The following is a 21,752-nucleotide window of genomic DNA, read 5'->3' as shown; positions in this document are numbered from 1 at the left end:
GTGGAGCCATGTGACTGGCCTCTGACCCCTGACCCTGCTGCACAGTGTGCACACACCACAGCTCTGTCTCGGGCTGGGACACTTCCTGCACTGGGACAGGAACTACCTTACTCTTGCAGTTCTTCTTGAGGTGCCCGGGCTGCCGGCACTTGTAGCAAACCGGACCACGCCCCTGCCACTTTGTCGGTGTCCTCTGCTGCTGTTGCTGGTGCTGGCACTCCGCTCTCCTGTGACCCGGCTGGCCACAGCGGTAGCAGGTCAGCTGACGCTCGGCCACCAGCTGAACAGGCTCAGCCGCTGGGCCGGCTGCCCCAGCCACCAGCTGTCCCGGTTCAGCCGCTGAGCTGGGGCCCCGCATCTGCTCAATGAGGGCCTCCGTCCGCTCCATGGCAGTAGCAGCAGCCACCACATCCTGCAGAGTGAGCTGGTCGCCACGCTCAGCAGCCCGCTGCAGCAGCCGCTCCTGTAGCTTACCCTTGGTGCCGGCCAGGCATTGATTCCGGACCTCCTGGTCCACACTCTGGCCAGTGAAGCCGCACCGGTTCGCAGCCACCCGCAGCCGTGCCAGGTAGGCCTCGAATTTCTCACCAGCCTCCATCCGGATAGTGCTGAAGGCCAGTTTTTCCGCGATGGTGTTGCGGGCAGGGGTGAGGTAGGCCCTCAGCTTGGCCTTGCTGATCTCATACGCCCCCTCCACCCCGACCGGCTCTGGCAGCGTGCCAAACACCTGTTGCAGATCCGGACCGATCAGATGCAACAACATGGCTCGCTTCCGCGCCTCGCTGGTCACATCCAAAGCATCCAGGTAGAGGTCCACACTCGTGAGCCACCGGTCAAAGTCACCGCCCATCACGAACCGGTCCACGCCCGGGAGCATGGGCGCCGCCATGATTGTTTATCCGACCGACCGCACGGCTCGTACGGCTCTCCCCCTCTCCAACAGCTGACGAGGCTTGTACGGCTCTCCCCCTCTCCAACAGCTGACGAGCGCAGTCAGCTGGCGCCAGAGGTTCACTGCCGCTCCGCCACGCGGCGCTGGCTGCTTCCGCCAAAAATGGCGTCGGTCCGTCAGTGACGTCACAACCCGGGTCTCGGTCGCACCACGGCTCAACCCGCCGCAGGCCACGGGTCTCCGGCAAACTGCCACCCGCACCGCACGAACCGTCACGAGTCCCGCACGTCCCCAGACCGTCCACGGCACTCCGCCACACGCCACTGGCACGTCCGAGTCCGCGACACTACCGCGCCCCGCCGGCCGCCGCACCGCACCGCCGCGCTTAAAACCGTTCGACTCGTCGCCAAGGTGTTCTGTCGTGATCTCAGTCCCCGCGCACAGACAGTCGGAACGGTACGAGATGTATTCCTCGTTCTCGGCTCAGTGCACGCGTAACAGGCGATACGTCCCCCCTCGCCGGGCGCCGGTGCGCGACTGACGTGACGTCACAGCGCCAACCCGCGATTGGCGCGCCCCCGACGGCGTCCGCACAAACTCCCGGTTATTAACACCGCGCAGAGGTGGCGCGACACCACACTGACAATACCAGGTCAGGTCACAGGTCAGGTCACCAAGGGTCACAGGGCAGGTCACATGAACCCAACTTTACTAAGGTTGTGTGATGCATGTTTTATGGCCAATTTTTCATTTCCATCTCAATGGTGTTGGTTATAAGACTATCAGGTACGGCTTAGGTCACTTTCTGGTGAAGGTCAGGTCAAGGTCAGGTCAAGGTCAGGCCAAAAAAGGTCAAATTTTAAAGTTGATAGTTTTGCATAAAATGGGTATCTATTCGATGCAGCTCGTCACGGGGAGTCTAATGGTGGTCTTTGTTTTGCGCTACGGGGTCTAGAATTGCTAAAAATTAAGTTTGAAAATTTGACGTCATCAATTTTGAACAGTTTTTTCGCTATAACTTCGCCAAAAAAAGAGGTATCAATCTCAAATTTGGTATGTGGATGGAAAGCGGTAAGGACTATCACATATATTCCGGTTTTTGCGAAATTCAAAAAACTTTTTGGATTTTTTGACTATTATATCCAAAAAATCTATTTTTTGATTTTTGGGATCAAAATCCAAAAATTTCAAAAATCCGAGATAGCAGTTTTGTAGTTCTGTCAATTCTACAGCTTTTATGTCTTTATCATTTTTCTGTATTTGCAAAGCTATAGGCCTGACAGCTCTTCCCGCGAAACCCTTTTTGGGTCGAAAACGGCAGAACATGACGTCACTCTGACGTCATTTCCGGCCAACCTATCATAGCCTTTGGAAAAATTTTTGGTCACAATGTGTAAAATTGATGTCCGGGAGGGTACTGAAAGTTTGGTGACGATCGGCGCAGCGGTTCTGGAGATATATCGAAAAGTCTGGAGGGGGGGGGGGCAAAAAATAGCCCCCCCCCACCAGGTCGCGGGTTAAAGGGACCATCCCACCTTCTAAAATGTTGTTAAAACTAGTTAAATTGTGCCCGACTTTATAGATTGGATGACCAGGAACACGGTTCTGGCATTTATTTTTCATTAAACATCTTAGGCTTCCCATATTCCAAACACAAACTTTCAAATATGTGACGTCACAGCCCAAAATTACCTCCTTCCCCAGGCCACATTACTGTCATAAAGCTGATTCTTTTTACTCTGTAGGCACCACAACAAAGTTCAGACCAAGTTTTAAGCGATTTTTCAACGAACAAACCCATTTAAATCAGAATGACTAAACGAGGTGACGTCACACTAACGGTCGCTCCATGTTGAAGGTAGGGCCTTGTACAAGGCCCATTTTCAAATGAAGGGAACGAATTTCTTCAACACCAAGAGGCCGCGGGGGTTGCAACCTAGATAGATAGTGGTTTCTGAACCTCGCCGCAAACTTGGCTATCTCAACTCAAACCCCATGTTAACCCTCGCGGGCCCGGGGGGGGGGGCGTTTTTCGCCCCCCCCCCTGGCGAATATTTGCGATAACTCCCAAACGCTTAGGGATAGGAAGGCGAAACTTTCAGTACCTTTTCTCCCATCAATTTGACATCTTCTGAAGCAAAAAATTTGGACCTAGCCTCCTTGATGACGTCACAAGGTCCATTTTTCTAGACCCCTGCACGGCAAACTTCGGCGTCACAGACGCAAACTTCAAATAGCTGCTAAAAATAGAGTTTTAGAGATAAAGACAAATAACGAGCACGGCTGTGTAGCGTTTGACCTAGAGAAAAATAGAAAAATAGTTTTGGTGACCTGAGGTCAGAGGTCAGGTCAACGACCCCGAAATGTGGTTTTAGTTTTTCGCAAATAACTTCGACAAAAATGGTCCTTGAGCTACGGCAGTGGTACCATCGCATTCGCCTTGTCAAGCCGCGTCGAATGATATATATTTTGTTCGGAAAAGGTCAAGTTTCATGTTGACCTCATGTGACCTCGAATGACCTCTGGTTGACCTTGACACATGAAAGGTCGTTTATGATGGATTTGTACCCGCTAATCACGAATCTGGCATCTATTTTCCTCTAAGCCTTCATTTAGAGCTTCCGGATGGCAAAATTGTCTTATTTATTATTACTAACTTGAATCAGTGAAATAGCCTCTAGCAGGGATACTCTTCTGTGACCTTGACCTTTGAGCAGCCTTGTATCGTAAGATGAACCACAAATAGGGAACTGATAAGCCTCAAAACATTTCAAAACATCTTGGAAGTTAGCACGCAAGATGTGCGAAAAAGGGCCAAGTTTGAGGTCAATTTTGAGTGTGACCTTGACCTTGACCTTTAATTTGGAGCACATTTTCAGAATCCTCAGATTCTCTTCTTTCGTTTGACACCCAATTTTGCCGGTTTGATGCAGCCTGCCGTCCTCTAGAAGGCTTACTTTGAGATCACTACACATGTACCGGTTTTGGCCTTTGACCTTGACCTCTGACCTTGAAAATTGACCTGAGGTCAAAAATTTTAGGTGCATTAGAATAGTCTCGTAAGGACCTTTCGTTTGGTATCGCTTTTGTTTCCGTAGCTCCCTTATTTACGGAGTTAGACAGGGGGGGGGGGCGAAAAACGCCCCCCCCCCGGGCTGCGGTGGTTGGGATTACCCCCTGGGCCCGGCCGGGTTAAAGGTGGGATAGTCCCTTTAACCTGGTGCCCATCCTGGGTCGCAGAAGTCCTCTCTGACCACACTGTAACACGATGTTCCAACGCCAGCAAGCACTTTTTTCTTCTGCTCGCCGATAACAGAAAACCGTTCAGATTACCTTGAGGTAGTCCCGGTACCCGGCGTCTTTGTGCGTAATTATCTGTGCAGTCTGGCCATCACCATCGTCCGCCGCCCTGTCAGCGCCCTCTGTTCCCTGTGGAGCTGGGAGCTCGATGGGTACCGCCTGACCGTCCTGTTGGCGCCCTTGTTGTCCCTACCGTGCGGACGTGCGTCCATATGCACTAATTACCGAAGCTGTACGCTAGTCCTCCTCTCGAATTACGTGGCCGCAATATCAAATCCCACCCTTTTGCTGTACTTCTCCGCGCTCGGCTAGCGGCCACGTGCCACTTTCCTTGAACGACCTGCAGCGTATCGGCGGCTGCAGCCGACAGGTGGCGCCATCACACCGTGACGGGCGATGGAGGTACTACTCCGGTGCTACTCTCTGCCGGTAATACCAGATAGGATATCGATCGATTGCTCAAAAATCGATAGCGAGAATCAAGACACGAATGATTGTGTCTGGAATGCACATGCCTTATTTCTTACCGGCTTTGCTTGTAGCTGGGCCCTATCCTGTTCGATCCTTCCCTGTTTGACATTACCGGCAATGGATGAAAGTGGTCGTTGTCGAGACTCGTGTTGACCTGCCGGGTGCACACCGATCTGTGCTGACCTGTCTGTTTGTCTGTGTGTTCCAGAGTGCGTGTGAGCGGCGCTCGCCGGCTGCAGGAGGTCGCGGCGCGATGCTGGCGCGGGCTGGCTAAGCCGCCCCCGCCCCCGCCCGCCTCACGCTGGCTACCGTCTCTGTGACGGCGCTTATCATGGAGATGCGACGCGGCGAGTCGCCGCTGGCGGCCAGCCCGCTCTTCAAGCTGGCCGGCTCTCCTCCTGGCTACCTGGGCTCGCCGGGGCTGCTGGCCACCGTGGCCGGCCGGCCGGCCATCAAGCAGGAGCCGGCGGCCGGCTCGCCCGAGCCGGGGCTGCCGCGGCGGATGCATGACGACTGGCTGCCGTCGCCCAGTCAGACCAGCCTGGACACGGGCACGCCGTTCGCAGTGCTGCCCGTCTCCGGCGCCCAGACGGCCCCTCCTGGAGGCGGAGGGTTCTCCGTGTCACCCATGTCCACGAGCAGCTACGACCCGTACTCGCCGACCGGCAGACCAGGTGAGTTCCGTCGGACAATCGAATCCCCTGTCCGAGCCCGTGGTGATCTTTGCTCTGACGAAAAACTGTATAGGTCAGATGGATAGTCGGTTGGATAGGGTGAACTCTGGTGCAGGCAGAGACGGACTCTGGTGCGAGCCGGGTTGACTCTGACTCGGACCGCAGCGAACAAACAGCCAGAGCGGACCTCCCACGTTCAGTCAGGCACCGTTTCTTTGAGCACGTGCCGCGGCAGAGCACAGGGCTGTTGAAACCGGGTGAATCATGATGGAGCCAGCTAAGCTGATGGGGCGATCAGTCTTCACCTCTGCACAGCCAGCCAGCTCCGACGGCGCCTATTTAGAGCCCGTGCGCGGCGCCAGGACGCTTCTTAGAGCGGGTTCTTTGAGTCACTTGGGCACCGGCACGCGCCTCATGTCGCGGACTTTTTCGAGCCAGACTTAGCGCGTGTACACGCGAAGTAAAACAATGATTAATGGTGTTCTCATTGCGCCAAATGTTGCGCTCTGTCCCACTCCCTACCTTGGGTGCCTTTTTGTACCATCCGTTCCCTTTTTGCTCCCCCTTTTATGTTTTTGCCGTGTGACGTGTGGAAAAAGTAATGGCAACAGTTAGTGACACAATGTATCAACGGGTGTTATGCATTTCCCGAGATTTTCGCCGGTGTGACGATTGGCGCCGGTAAAAAGGGCTCGTGTCTCGCCAGTTTTGTTTTTGATCTGGGAGGGTGCGGTGGGTTTTTACCGTGGAAGGGGACGATCCGCTAGTCTGGAGATGCCCGCACTCCGTCTGGTGAGCTGTAGGGGGAGGTCTGAGGGCGAACGCAAGTTTCAGGGCGCCGTACCCTACGGTCCTGAAGGCTGCAGGAAATCATAACTGATACAATGATACATACCTATAACGTGCACCCCCTCCACATTATCATTATTTTCAAGTACCTATTCGGCTGGCGTCTAGAATTGTCAGATTCATTTCGGGAGACTCTTGGCTGGATTTGTCGTCCAATGACGGCTTTGTGGTCTCCACTGTCTTCTCCCTTCTCGGTCCCGCAGTCCTATCAGCTGTTATATCCGTCGGATACTAAATATCAATGGCCCCGCTCAAACGAGGAAGCATTAACTTGTCTTGGCAGACCGTTACTCGAAACACACCATGCCATCATGCAACAATGGTGAATTGCCTTGTAGCAAATGCAACTTGTTCATTCTCATCCGCAGTATTATCCTACGAACATGCGGAACGCTCTGTGAAACCGACTGTGTTTTTTAACTAGCCTGACCGTGACAAGATAAATGCCAGCGCATTAACCACAGCACGCTGGTCTCTCGAACCTTTACCATGGGAATGGAAGGAAATCGGTGAAACATTTTCGTGTAATGTGCTTTTTGTGCCGGTGGCTGTGGCCGCGTGCGGTGTGGAGCCGATGGATCATGGCTGCTTTTTACCAGTGCCGCTGGCCTCCTCCCCTGTGTTTCACCCATGCGGCGTCCCTTTTACCGCTGAGAAATGACCGGTGTCGCGGCTCTGTTGCGTGCCTCGCGGGGGTTCAGTCCTCCTCCCTCCCTCTCTGCGCTCTCCCGGTGACTCCTCCGCCGTCCTTCAGGGTCATTGCACTTTTCTAACTGCTCTGTCGAGCTTTTTACCCTTCTGCGGTTACGTAAGTCTCCGCAGAGAGGCATGATTGAATGTGGCATACATAGTCGTGCAGAAGCAAACGCGGTGACTCGTCGATGCTTGCATAATTCAATTTCATAAATTATCAATTGGTTTTCTCGGGTCCTCACTACCGAGGAAACTAAGCTAGAAAAAAATAGCGGTTTCAAAAGGACAACCTTGAATCTGTGGTGCCTTAACTCATCCCTAGATGTCGCCGGTAGCGTGCGCCTGAAGCTAGGCTGTCCCGCACGACAGCAGCTGGGCCGAAGCGGACGGAGGATTTCTGTATATCGCATAGTAATAGCTGGACGAATGTCACCATAAATCTGAAATGACGTGGTGATTGTGCATTATTCTGCCTAAAAATGAGGCTTTTAGATGCTGTCCTCTGCGTTTCACCAGTTTGAAAGAGAACGGCAATGGCTACGGCTTAGGTCAGCTATGCGGGCGAGGTCACGTCGGTGAACCCATCCCGACGGAGCGGCTGCCATTCCGGCGTGGAGTGCTCTCCTTTCCTGTACCGAGCTGGATTCCAGCGCCGTCGAGCCGACCGGCGGGCGGGCCGCTGTAGCCCCCGGCTCGCGGTCGCCGCCTTTTTACTGTCGGTAAAAAGTGACTTTGGCCAGGACGACAGGGGAGCGAGCGTCAGATTCCGGTTGTGGGGAAATCATCGGGCGCCGCCTCTGGCCGATACTGCTGCGCGAATAATGAGGGGAAAAACGGCCGGCTGGACCGCCAAACTCGCCGCTGGCGGACGCGGCGGCCGGCCGTCGGCAGGCTGCCCCCACCGCCGCGCCGCCGCCGCCGCCGCTGCCGGCGCGTCGTATTGTGCCGGGCGGACCGGTGCGTGTGCCACCGTGCGCCGCCGCGCGCCGCGACAGCCGACTGTCTGGCTCGCGCCGCGCGTCTGTCTGGCCCGTCCCTGCCGACTGTCTGGCTCGGCACCTCCCGTCTAGCCCCTCACCGAACGACTGGCTGGCTGGGGTACTCGCGACTGCCTTTCGAGCGTTTGGTGCGGCTGAAGGGGAGAAGGCCGTTCGTATGTAAATGAGCTAGTCTAGACATGATTGTCTACTTAGCAGATTTGTTGAAAAGGGACATGGATGGGAGTGTAACGGATATTTGGGATGATTAATTAGGAGCTAAATAGGTGAAAAGTACGCCATTATCAGTAAGAGGTGTCATCTAACGAAAGTTAAGATCATATGATATTTTCACTTCTAAGAAGTTGTCGTGAATATGCAGATTCAAAATTTAAGTGACAGGAATAAAGGCAAACAAAAGCATAACTTTAAGTTATGAAACATTTTCCATTTTGTTGCTTTTCCCGTCAAATTCAAAGGGCACGTCCAATTAGCACATGCCCTCCGGAGGCACGTCTGGTTTTGCATCCTGCAGCCTTCATATCGTCTGTTTATTTTTTTCTACGAGTTAGTGTAATCCTAACCGTGAACAAATCGGTTGGTAAAATTGCTAATGATGTCATCCATAGTACCGTTGGCTGTTGACGGGCTACTGGGTCTCCTCTATGAACACTGGCTGACTCACTTCTGTCGTTCGGCTGCCAGTGCCCGCGGCCCTGCCGCCGGCGCATGGCTCCATCCGGTCCGGGGTCTAACCGGCGCTCCGGCACCCCAGCACGCCGCCCCTACCGTGCGTGCGGGCGGCGCAGGCAGCCCCCGTCAGGGCCACGGCTGCTGGCGGTCACTGACCCCTCGCAGCGGCCTACCCCAGTCACTACCCCCGTCCCACTGAACTGAAATCCGCCCCGCCGCCGCCGCCGCCGCCGCCGCCGCCGCTGCCGCTGCCGGCGCCGCCACGCAGCCCTTTTGTTTTGATCCGCGACGCACGGTAAGCCGGTCGGTGGGTGCCGCGCCGCTGCCAACCGCAACCCTTGCCGGCGTGACGACGGGGAGGGAGAGGGAGAGAGAGGAAAGGGGACCGTACGCGACTACTCTGCTCTGACTGGCCAGTCAATCAGTGACGTCCGGGGCGGGTATTTACTCGGCGAATAACAGTGGGAGAGACATGGATGGACCCGGCACCAGTCCATTCAGCACTGTTGATAGACATGGAGGCAGGGATGCTGTCTTTCGACCGTGCGGCGGACCGTTCGCCGCTGGCCGCCGGGCCGGTGTGACTGCACTCCCGCCCGCCACGCAGACACCCAATCGACTTCTCTTGCGTCGTTTTCGACGACTGGGCGCGTCCAGCGGGGGGTCGTCGGGCCGGCTCCGGACGCCTTTGCCGTCGTGGGAGGTTGGATCCAAACGTTACCGCGTTGATCACGAACTGCGCTTTGTGCGTTAGTTCGTGACACCATCGTAATTGAAATCGTCATTGATTTGTACACTGTCTGTGACGAGTCCGCTGGGCTCGCCACTGGCCGGCATTCACTGCATCCGACGACCGGCGGTGGCGACGGCAGCGGCGGCTGTCGCGCCCGCCGGAGGCCAGTCTGCACTGAGCGCCGGCTCTGTCTGGCTGCCGCTCCCTTAGAAATTACTAACGGGGTAAATACGGGGGAAGCGCGTGCGTCAGCCGCGCCTGTCTAGACAGCCAGTCGGCGCCGGTCGTCGGTGAGTCGATCATGTGCGGTGGGCGGCGGCCGGGCCGAGGTGACATGCTCGTGAGTATGAATCGTGCGTGTGCCGAGGACAGTGTCGGAGACGACAGGACGGCAGCAGAGGACTGCGCCAGACGGCGGCTGCTAATGTGACTGACGAGACCAGCGCGCTCCTGAGCCCAATCAAAACACAACAAATCAAAACTACTCAGGTGGTACTTCATTGTGTACAAACGACGACTTGTCCAAGTAAACATGTCAGGTTCGGCTGTGACTTCAAGAGGAACCCGTAGAATTTGAAGAGTTTCCGTGGCTCTAAATTGAAACGCCGGCTACTCGAAGACTGTCAATACTTCTGGAATGTTTTTATGGTGTAATTTTGATCGTTTGCGAATAGCAGAACGGCCGAAGAAGTGTGAACAAGTATTTTTGTACTGACTTTTTTTCCGAGCATACTGTGCGCCCGCTTGTAAACATCGTGTACTGCTAGTGCTCGCTCGTTAAGAGCCAGAGCTCGCGTGTTCCTCTGTCTAGAGCAGCGCCACTGGTGTGTGAAACAATCGAGGGTCGGTGCACAAACTCACCCACCGCCCGTGTACGGCCCGTTGCGCCTTGCACAATGTTGGGCACGTCCGGTGGCGAGCCAGCGCCGGCGGCGGTCGGGGCCGGGCCGTGTCGGGACCGAACGGCGCTGGAGCGGGCTGAACCGCTCCGGCTCCTGCTGCCCGGCGGTATCCCCCAGCAGATGCTGGTCGGTGGAACTGTGACTATCGTTGTCAGCCAGCGGCTGGCGGCGTCGGCGGGTCCCCTGCAGCTGCAGGCGGCGAGTGTGAGCTCCACGGCGCCGGCCGAGCCGCCGCGATCGGTCAGTTCCAGTGATGGGGAGACGGTGGCAGTGGGACGCTCGCCGGGTCCCCGCCGTTACGGCAGGACCGAGCGGACCGCTCCTGAGAACATCCCAGACACCAGCGCTGGAACGAGCAGCGATACTGGAGTCCGGCCAGCGTGGTCCCTGGAGAGAATCGCCGTCCCATCGGTCACCTCCGCCCATCAGGTGACGTACGTCAGTTCTGCGTCTAATGACGTGCCCAGCCGTCCGCTGACGCTGCTCAGACGTCAGCAGAATCAGCAGGTATCAGCTGGTGCTGGTCGTCTGCTGCTGATGGTGGCGCCTTCAGCCGTCAGCAGCCGGGCAGCTGAGAGTGACGGTGATTCCTGTCTGCCCGGCGCTAGTCCTGCTCCGCAGAGGACAGCTTCCCCGGTCTGCGCTCCGTCGCAGGCCGGCCGGGGCCTGGGTGCATCTGCAGACTCACCGGGATCTGAAATACGAGCGGCGCCGTCGCCGCAGCCAGCAACAGTAGATGACGCTCAGGACCGACGGTCAGGCTGTCAAGAAGAGCTTGCTGGACGGGACGGACAGCGCGATGCTAACCATCCCCAGCAGTCAGAGTCAGTTTCCGACACCCTACCGTCGACCTCCAGCGACGACCGGTCGAACACAAACCGAGCGGCCGATGGTCCGGTACTGGTGACTAGACTGGAACAGACGGGCGACGTTATGGTGTCAGACTGTGGTCTGTGCCTCTCGCTGGGCGGAGCGACGTCTAACTGGACCTGGGGCGATGCCTCCCGCTCGTGTGCAGACACAGACGGCACGTCTGCAACAGTCTCCGGCTCGGACACACAGGAGACGACAGAGACAAGTCGTCTTCAGCAACCCCCGAGCGTGGCCTGCTCGAGCCGCAGCGACTCACAGCCGTGTCCTGTGGATAGCTCTGACGGCGGTCCCTGGAGCACCGCCTCCGAGGATCGGGACCAGTGGCAGGAGCGTGTCAAGGAGGAGGAGCAGGATGAAGAGGAGGAGGAGGAAGAGGAGCCGACCGGGCGGTCGGAGCTGCTCGGCCTGGAGCGGCCCGGCATGGTGTCTCTCCTGCTGGGTGGTGCCCCGGAGAGGATGGTGAACCTGGTGTTCCGGGGCGACGACATCGACGATCTGGAGCTGGACTCGTCGACCGACGCACCGACAGGTGACGTCCCGCCGTAGCTGCTTGGCACAGCTCTCGGAGTGACACAACTAGTTATCGATTAGATCACAAATGCTGTTCTTAATATTCAATTAACCTTTCCGACAACAGTATTATTGACGAAACTCTTCTTTCCGTCAATTAGTGCAGCTTATTTTGGTGATTGATCTCGCTATAAAAGACATGAAAAATGATTATTCAACCATTCCCCTTTATTGAGCATGAGTACCGGTAGGATTATAGCTTTATTCATTATGCAGTGATTTTATAATAAGTACGCTCTATAAGGTTTGAGTTTTGTTATAAAAAAGCACACATTTACGGCGATCAATATTGGTTCTCTTTTGGAGTTTCACCTTATCCGCCATCATGTATTCTGAAATATTGTTGTTGATGCAAACTAATATGTGAGAGCCTCGATCTTTTTCTTGCGACTCCTATACACGGTGCAATCTCGCCCTACGTTCCTTACACTATTCCCATCTCGATATTTCGGCCAGATTCGTCACACCTTCAGGTGCGTCTCGCTTTTTGTTTTGGCGCGTTTTTTCGGCTGGCTAGACGGCGCGTTTTTTGCTCGTCGGCGGCGTTTTTCAGCGTCTGTCTGGCGGTGCCGTCAAGTTCAGCTCTCGTGCTGGCTCCCCAGTATTATCGCCCTGCCGCTGGGGAGCCGGGGGGGGGGGGAGGAGGGGGCAGCCAGACGGCAGTCGCAGCCGCCGCCGCCGCACGGGGGACGGGGCGACAATGAATGGCGGGGCGACGACGAGACAATGCAGAAAAAACGCGCCACTCCCGTCCGCCGTCTGGCTCGGCGATACGGACGTAACTGCTGACTAATGGGCTGCGACTCTGCGCTATGATTGGATCACGGGAAACGTGTATCGTGGACTGTTGCTTGGGGAGGCTGAAAAAGTGGCTATACTTATCAGGCCTGATGTCGAGGCAGAATAACAATGCCCTTCAATCCAAAAGATAATGTTTATGTGCTAGGCATAGGCCAATATTATTTTTAGTGTCCTCGTTAACACGCGCAGTGGAAGGGGGGGGGGGCGGATTTCGCCCACCCCTCCTGTTTTTCGCCAATAACTCGCGCCGAAAGCATAATATCAATGTGAAATTTCGGCTACCTGTCCAGAATTGAATTGCGGATCTTCTCGTGCAAAAAGTAAGAAAATCGGTTCACAACTTTTCTAGTAATAACGGTGTAAAGTCAAACATCCTGCCGCCGCGGCGGCGCGGCGGCGCGGCGGCCGGCGCTAGCCGTTACGCGCCGCCTGAATTGTAGACTGTGCCGGGGCGGGACGGTTCCGTCTTTACATCGCGCTCCTTACCGCTGATTATATTAGATTCGTGTAAAATTCGGTGAGAAGACTGAGAAATGTACAGGCAATCATATGGTCAAAGAATTTTGAAAATCGGCCGGTAACAACTTGAGTTATGAGTGTGTAAACACAAAATTGTGATTGCCGCGTTTCCCGCGTCGGCCGATGCCGCTTCAGCCGGCGACATCTTACCCTTAGCAGGCTTCTAACTGCCATATTTATTGTTGGATTATCTGGAAATTCACCATACATACTCACAAATGTTTGCTCTTTCGTATGATGAAACATTTTAAAAAATCGGCCGGTAACTTTTTGAGTTATCGGCGTGTAAACGCAAAAAAGTCGCTAATATGGCAGATTTGACCACATTTGACCTCATTTGACCTTGAAGATATTGACCTAGGGTCATGAAATTCACACACAACAGAGTTCCCCATGGCCCCCACCTACCCTCCAAATTTCGTCTTTCTAGCTCCAGTGGGAGCTGAGATCTTAGGGGGGGGGGCGACATCCGCCCCCCCCCCCCTTCCACTGGGCGTAGTACTCGCAACCCTTCCACTGCGCGTGTTAAAGGACAAAGCCGCTCTCAAGAAGTTTGAGCCAGAAATTCACATTTTAACAGTCCAATAAAATGCCAAGCGAATCAGCCAGCTGCGGCACCCTGCATTAGGTACCAATTAGCAATCATCATTCGTATTTGAGGTTGCTTACGTCCTCATTCTGGTTTGTTCCAGGCGAGGGATCGCGGCATATCTCAACCTCCTCAGTGGCATCTGTCGAAGGCAAGTCTATTTCAATTGATATTCAGTGCTTTTTCTCTCAATCTCTCCTCTTGGGGACCAACTCAGGACCACCCGGTTCGAGTCGCAAGCTCCGAGCAGCGTCGTGCGGAGGAACTTTGAGTTCCGTTTTTCTCACTAGGTGGCGGTGGCGACACTCGCCTGTAGGGCTACTGCGCCGCAAGGCTCGCGGCCTTCCGGCGCAGCCTGCCGGCCGGCCTGCGTTCGCTGGGATTTGGAGGGGATGGATGCTGGGGCTCTGGCTCGGGACTACCAAGTGAGCCAATAAACTTCGAACGGTTCTTCAGTCATCCCCCTTCCTCTCTTTGCATATTCTTGCTCTCGTTGAGTCGTGTCATCTCTTCTCTCAGAATGAGAGGTGAGAGGGATATTCTCTCATATCTCTCTCTTCTCCTCTCCTCTCCTCTCCTCCCCTCCTTTCTCCTCTCTTCTCCTCCTTTTCTCACCTCATTTCCTCTGCTCTGTCTGCCTGCTCTCATCACATTTCTTCCCTCCGCTGTTTTCCTCTCTTCTCTCCTCCTCTCCTCTCCTCTCCTCTCCTCTCCTCTCCTCTCTTCCCTCCGCGGCCGTCGCCGACACGCTCCGCCGTTCTGCGCAGGCGCAGAGACCGTGTTTACCTGGTGGGCCGCACCTGTTGCTATATTGGCTCCTCCCTCCCTGCCCCAGCGAGCGCGGCGGCGGCCCACCGTGCGCACGGCGACTGCGAAGGGCTTTGACCTACCTTGACGAGACGACCGGTGGTGGTAGGAGCCGCTCGGCGAGACAGATGCCGGGCGAGGCGGAGCGGATATCCTGGTGGGTGGCGGTGGGTAGTTCGCTGTTCTGACGCTAGATGGCAGTGGAGTGGCCAGAGTCCGGGAGATTGAAGGTCCCGAGAGCTGCTGCGCTGTTCTGAACGCCCTACCTGGGGCTAGTACTGCTGTGGCTGCTCCGTAGCACATGCTGATCTAATAGATCTAATAGTGTTTTTGAAAAAGAGGAAACTGTCGCCTACAGACGCTTTTTACAGTAAGCCTGATCCACTTGCATGGATGGTAACCGGCTGCAGTGTTGCCTGTGTAGTCCAACATCCTTGCAATATGTAGCGATATTAATTTTAGTCGCACATTCACCTCTGCAGCTCGATTAAGGAAGCTACATACATGGTCTGTCTGCAGCCGTGAGCCGTGCGTTGGTCGGGTGGCGGCGGCCGGGCGGAGGTGGCGTTCGGGCGGGCGGGGGCGGGGGCGGTCCGCCTCACCGGATGCACGGCTGAGGTGCGTGCAGACGGCCGACTCGCACGCCGCGCCGCGCCGCCGCGCCGGTCGGGCCTTGAAATAGCTGGTCGGCCGGCCGGTCCGGCTGAGCGTCGGTGATGGATGAGCCACGGTGGGCGGCCGCCGGGAGCCGCCGTGTGCCGCGGGGAACCGCTCGTCGCCAACCGGCGCACCGATACACCCGAAATTGGCAGCAGCCGTCTCTGCCACCGGCCGAGGCCGACTCAAAGGGATCCGTGGGGCGTCGGCGTTGTTTTTTGTTTGCCGGAGACAGCAGATGTTGTGCGGAATGCGGCGACCTGCGCCGGTTGGCGGTCGATTCTATGGCTGGCGATGACTGTGAGGTATTTGGGGCCGGCGTGAGAAGCGGCTCCGTCAAGGCTGACGCCGCTCTGGTGGCGGTGCCGCCGGATTTTTCCGTGTGTCGGTCGGTGGCTGTGCCGGCGTGGGTCCCCCGCCGGCCGGTCGGTGGCCAGCGAGGTGTGACAGAGCACCTCCTCAAGGTCGGTGGCTGCCCCCGGCCCTCCCGGCGCTGCTGAGGTCGGCCCAGTCAGCCATATCGGGAAGGCCCCGGTCCGGGGGGCCTAGTCTGACCCAACAGCCAGCTCTGTCCAACCCTGCACAAGCCGTGCAATGTGGTCTGGTCGACAGGCTCCTCGCCCGCTCCTCGAAACTGAACGTGCGTCTTTGGTCTGTCATTTTCCACATCGATATAAATTGAGTCATATTTGAGCTTTTTTTAGCCTGCAACAACAACAAACTGGCCACACTGGTTACACCAGATCTCGATCCACAAACTGAATGTTTAAGGCACATCTCTGGTAAAGGTAAATGCTCAGCTTGCTATCATGAAGTACTGTTGACTGGCGGCTGGCAGCGGACAAAACGCTCGTTTCAACATGGAGGGGTGGAAGCCTCTGAACCCTGGGCCCTGTTTCACCGCCCGACGCTGCGCGCGCTGCAGCGCGCTGGGAGCTGAGGCATATCCCTGACGTCACTCGAATGACGTTACGTGCGATCCGTTAGCTTATGGTAAATCGCGTTTGGAACAGAGACCTTGAAGAACCTAGTACTAATTGAACAGAAGTTTGAGTGCGAATACTGCTGGCGTGCGGATGGTGCTGGCGCCGGGGTGCTAACGTTTTGCGATGACGTCATAGTGTAGCGTCAGAGGGAAGTTTGTTGATATTGCCATGGAAACCCAACGCACCGACGTGCGCAGCGCACTGCAGCGCTCCTGCCGTGAAACAGGGCCCTGAGCTCCACGTCCATGGTCGCCCGGTTACTGCGCTCTGATACATCTGTTCTGGTAGTTCCGGCGACAAGCAAGGAGCGGATCGCATCATATTCTGTGTTATGTGTCTATTCCTATTCAAGTTTAGCGCTCCCGCGCTGGCACGCCTGACGTCCCTCATATTTACATCAGCATCACATATTATTCACGATTCTGCAGTATGTCACAACTGAGTGGGTTTACATCTGGGCAAATCCTGTTTGTCAGAGGCCCCGGTATGGGCGTCGATGACCTCCGCTGTCCTGGACCTTAAAATCCAAATCAAAGACTATCTGATAAAAATAACTACATATCGTTTCGACTACAGTGCTCAGTACAGCACTTACCGAATTCCAAAACTTTGCACAATAGAAAGGAAGACGAAAATGTGATGCCTGTTATGATTACCTAGACCCATATTATTCGGTCATTTTATTGACAAATGCTTTATATCACGATTTTGTAATGATATTGGCATATGAGTTTGTGTCAGCTGCCGAGACTTTTGATCGCGCCTGCATTTATGTGTTGCTAAGGTGAAGATTATCCGTTTTCTGGCTGCTGATAATCTTAATCCTGCTTCCGACCTGCCGCTTCGCCTCCGATCGTCTGATCTATTTCGTCGTGCGCTCCTACCTCGCTATGGTTACCTGCATTGCCGCCCGCGACTTTCACTTCTTACTGCTGGGAGCGGGCCGGCCGCCGCGCCGCGCCGCCCCGCGCCCTGACGTCACTAAACATGGTGGCGGCCACCGGCCGGCTTCAGTCGGGCTCTAGACCTCGAGAGGGAAAGTGCGTTGCTCGGACGCTGCGCCGCGCTAGTGCTATGCCTTAGCTCACGGACTCTCACGGCAGATTGTGGGCATTCTTACGCTGTGATCACGTGGGCATTGACTCAGCAGTTTGTTGCGAGTAGTGTGCAGACTTTTTCGGCGTTCGCAAAAACACGCTTTTTGTGTTCGATTTGCGCAAAAAGTGCGTCGCCGCCGCGCAGTTAGCGGGCCAGTGTGTCGTTCTCGTCATCGTGCCGCGGAAGTGCCGGCCCGCCGCCGCCACCACGGAGCACCATGTTGTCTCTGACGGACCTGAAGGCGCTCACGTACCCTCGGCTGCCGAGTCTGTCGGTGTCGGCCGACGGCTCGCCGCCCGAGGTGACCTCGTCTCACCTGTCGCCGCTCTCGGAGCAGACCTCGCCCACGTCCACACACACGGCGCACACCATGGTGGCCAGTCCCGACCAGCAGCTCGATCACGACTTCGACATGCACATGGACGGCCTGATGTGGCGCGACCTGGACCTCAACTCGAACAGCACCAGCGCGGCCGCCACGCTAGGCATCGGCGGTCCGCTGCACCACGTCCGCAAGATCCTCATCAGCGCGCCCCAGCCGGAGATCAGCAAGGGTAGGAGCGCGGGGCACGGCCGCAGCGCCGGCGGGTCATTTACGGCACCTTCAGTGCTTACGACGTTATCGATTTTGCTCGATATATTCATAAATGATTCTTTAGCTGGTGAACGGTATATAGGCAGGTGCGTTATCAATTTCTGTAACTCAAACGTGCCACTGCATACGCGTGCACCCACTGATAGCATTCCCTCCTTGGCTTATACACCCTACAGGCCTCTGCTCTGCTCCCTCGCGCTGCGTTCCCGGTCGGCGCCGAGTCCCCTGGTCAGACGTTACCTCCCCGGTCAGCACGGGGCTCACCTGGCCGCTCACCGGCCGCCCTCCTGTTCGGTCACGTTCTCGGCTCGCCCGACCAACAAAAACACCGATAAAAAGTCGCCCAACAGCGACCCGTCAGCGCAGCGGCCGTTCGGTCCAGCCTCCGAGCGCTCCCTCCTCGGGTGGTACGACCGCCGAGGGTCTCTCTCTCTCTCTCTCTCTCTCTCTCTCTCTCTCTCTCTCTCTCTCTCTCTCTCTCTCTCTCTCTCTCTCTCTCTCTCTCTCTCTCTCTCTCTCTCTCTCTCTCTCTCTCTCTCTCTCTCTCTCTCTCTCTCTCTCTCTCTCTCTCTCTCTCTCTCTCTCTCTCTCTCTCTCTGTCTCTCTATCTCTCCTCTCTATCTCTCCTCTCTCCTCTCTCCTCTCTCCTCTCTCCTCTCTCCTCTCTCCTCTCTCCTCTTTCCTCTCTCTCTCTCCCTGTCTCTCTCTCTCTCCTCTTCTCTTCTCTTTTCTTTTCTTCTCTGCTCTTCTCTGCTCTTCTCTTCACAATCTCCCGGTGTCCGGGCTTCTGGGAGCTTGTTCTAAGTGCTCTTAGTTCAGAGCCCCTTGAAACTGAGTCAGCTTACTAAAGCTGCCCAGTATCTGAGAGGAATCGTTTGCCTCTCGCCTGGAATGTTTCGGATCTAATCAGCTGCAGCCCCATGGCGGATTGGTCTACAAGTCACTAGTCCTTGCCGTTCTTTTTCACCAACCCTGTCTGCGGTACAACGTCGGATTATAAACTGTCTCCGCTTGTGGAGCTTGCTATCATTGTTTACACCGCATATCTGTGTTTCTTTCCTGCAGATCGTGGAGATCGAGATATAGATATAGTACGCATGCCAGCTTGTAATCCCCAGTGCACACACTGTGTTATGTAACCATTGTGGCAGGAATGGGAGGCTATGACCGAGGTATCATGGGAATACGGCTCAGTCGCTTGAACCGTGCTCGGTTTTACGAGTCACTTAACGAGCCCCAATCCAGTAGTTGGCACAAAGCCGCCGGCATTGTCAACCGTGTTCGAGCGGCAGAGGTGCAGGCTGTTGAACAACCAAAGTCGTGCTGCATGTCCGTCGGCTGTGCGTCGGAGCGGTTTGTGACGCATTTGCGGCCTCTGCACCGCACGTGAAGCCTCCCGAGGCCCGGCGTTGCACGCTCCACTGACCAGTCGCTGTTCTATCTCCGGGCACATCTGCAGCGGCGTCCGGCGCCGATCGTCAACTGCCCTCCTCGCCCGGCCCCGTCACGGCCGGCGCGCCCAGCCCGCTGCAAGCATTCTCTGCTGTCCACGACGGCTGCATCAGGCGGTTCCTCAAACGCTCCGATCTAGTCTCCTCGTCCTGACCTCTAAATGGGTTACTGTGCAGCGCGCCGCTGCTTCTCCGCAGCGCGGATTGAGAAAGCTGCACGCGTCCATTGTTTTCCGCGTTATGTAAGTTGCTTCACATGCGTGTGGAAGGGATCAGTTCCGACTACCTGCTGTTGCTGTTGTAGAGATTTGTTGTTGGAGCTGGCCGGAGGGCGGTGCGTTCTGATCACGTTTTGTCGTGTCCGGGCGGGCCGACAGGGCGGCGCCTCGTCCCCTCGCCGGGGGGCTGACGGGCCGCGGTCACCACGCCGGGTTTTGTGCCGATGCGCCGCCGCGCCGGGCCGGCCATGGCGGCGTTTTTGCTGTTGTTCTGTGGCTGCGCTTTGGCGGTCGGCTGGGACGGCGGCGGGCCGCCACTGCCGCCGGCGCCGCTCCGAGCGCTCTCAGCTCGCCGAGCTGCGGCCTTCACATCCGGCCTCGGCGGCTGGGAACGGCGTCAGGTGGCGCCGGCACCCCCGCGCGGCCTCTCTCCTCTATCCATCTGACACAGTCCAGACCGGACCGGGCCCGCCTGCACTGATCCGAGGAGCTTGGTCCAGCTCTGCTGCAGCCGTCCATCCACTGGCTGGTTTCTAGCCACGCTGCAGCCGGAGCCGCTTCGCCGCCGACGCCCGTGACACTGGCCGTCAAATTCCGGGCTCTTTTTATGGCGGCGGTATGGACCCCAGCTTATTGTGACGTGTTTGCTTTGGGGAGTTTTTATTCACCGGCGTTAGGTTTGACCATTAGGCGGGTAATTACAGGAAATGTGATTTTCAATTAGTAGCAAAAAGCGGCGGGTGGCGTCGGTTAGGCTCACGCGACTTTCGCTACGGTCAGCGTGGGACAAATCTGTGATTTCACGGCCGTTGTGCGGTGTGTTTTCCGGATTGTTCCCGCGAGAAGCGTGCATCCTGAGTGCCGCAGGCGGTCGGCCTTCTCTGTTGTCGGGGTCAGCGGCAGTGGCGGCAATGGCGTCTCTCTCTCTCTCTCTCTCTCTCTCTCTCTCTCTCTCTCTCTCTCTCTCTCTCTCTCTCTCTCTCTCTCTCTCTCTCTCTCTCTCTCTCTCTCTCTCTCTCTCTCTCTCTCTCTCTCTCTCTCTCTCTCTCCGGAGTCCCGGAGACAGGTGAGCGACAAACACGGCCCCGTCACGAGATGTGCTCCATAGTGGCATCAGCCGGCAGCAGCCCCAGTGACCGAGCGCGCCGCCCCCGCACTGCTCGTCGCTCTGTGTCGGCTGGCGGACACGTATAGCGGCCCGGCCGAGCGCCCTACCTGTTCCTCCGCGTCCGGCCGGCGATCGCTCCGGAGTCAAGGCCGGTCATGGCGGCCGGAGCGGCGCGCCGCGGCGGCAGTGGCGCAGCTCGCGCGGAGAGAGGCGCGCGGGCGAGAGGGCCGCGCCGCGACGGATGCAGGTCACGTAGAGTTGGCCCCTTCTGAGGGGCATCGTCCTCTGACCGCCCTGATAGCCCTGCCGCCATATAGGACAGATGTGAAGGAGAGGGGACGGAGAGGGGCTCTCGTGGGTGGTCAGAGGGGGACAGAGGCCCGCCCCATTCCAACCGGTCGGTCCTGATCGGACACGGGATACGATCGAGTTGGACCATTTGAGTAATGTCCATCTCAGACTGATAACAGCACCGAACCCGTGAGACCACCACCTCTCCAAAAGCCGACATAATAGCCATCGTGGTCGTAAACTGCGTTTGATCTGCCGTCTATTTCCGTGGCTCTCAGGGTTCCGGTGATATCTCTGAACTGTGCTTTTACCCATTTCCTTTACTGGATGAGCCATTGCTAGGGTGTGGTAGCCTGACTTAGGGCCCCCTAGCTGAATAGTGACTGCTCTCCCGGATTATCACTGAACAAAGTGGGCCTCTGGCTGTCCAGCGCCCGGCCGCTCAGAGGGGCCCCTGGTAATCTATTTGTCGAGTGCTCCGCGGCTCTGGTCTCCTCTCGGAGGTATCGGGTCCGCCCTGGCCTCCGTCCGCTGTCAGCTGCTCTCGGACGATGACAGTGCGGTGGGCGGGACGTCCTCGAGAGGAGCACCGCCCTCTCTCCGTTCCTCAGTCGTCCCCCTCTCCCTTCCTCAGCCGCCGTCCGGCGCCTTGTGGCCGCCTATTACAGCCGCCTGTAAAGTGGCTCCAATGGCCCGACAATAATTGTGTCTTCCAAGGTCGAATCCGCGCCGGCCGCCCGGCTGGGATTGATCTGTTAAGCCGGTCTAATTGCCCTTCTGCGCGTCAGAGCTGTGTTCTCAGGCAGGTTCAGTCGCTGCACCGCGTCGGACGGGCGGCGGGCGCGCAGGTCTGTCGGCGCCCACTCAGCCGGCTCCGGCTCGGATTGTTAGCGCGCCCTCGCACAGTCACCGGAACGTGACTGCCAACTCAATGAAACTTGGCGTCCCGCTGGGCGGAATCGACTCTCGGTTTCGGGCTGGACCGCCCAGCTTGTCATGATGCCG

The 21,752-nt window shown here is 56.8% G+C and overlaps 1 protein-coding gene across 10 annotated transcripts in view; it reads left to right on the top strand.

Moving 5' to 3' along the window:
- Window positions 1-21,752, top strand: part of LOC122372976 (ecdysone receptor-like) — a 136,004-nt gene that overhangs the window by 94,195 nt on the left and 20,057 nt on the right. For 5 of the 10 annotated variants that reach the window (XM_043350681.1, XM_043350680.1, XM_043350683.1 and 2 more), the window contains 2 exons: window positions 4,872-5,337; window positions 13,640-13,687. In XM_043350681.1, the coding sequence (XP_043206616.1) occupies window positions 4,995-5,337; window positions 13,640-13,687 (391 nt within the window). In that variant the 5' untranslated portion in view covers window positions 4,872-4,994. Of the gene's footprint in view, window positions 1-4,871; window positions 5,338-13,639; window positions 13,688-17,015; window positions 17,639-21,752 lie in introns of those variants that run through there. The other 5 variants (XM_043350685.1, XM_043350687.1, XM_043350688.1 and 2 more) reach the window with 3 other exon arrangements.

This window comes from Amphibalanus amphitrite, unplaced genomic scaffold (assembly GCF_019059575.1).
Source record: "Amphibalanus amphitrite isolate SeventyFive unplaced genomic scaffold, NRLGWU_Aamphi_draft 001426F_arrow, whole genome shotgun sequence".
Classification (NCBI taxonomy): Eukaryota; Metazoa; Arthropoda; class Thecostraca; order Balanomorpha; family Balanidae; genus Amphibalanus; species Amphibalanus amphitrite.
Note: the sequence above shows the minus strand (reverse complement) of the source record. Positions and strands in the feature narration are given on the sequence as shown.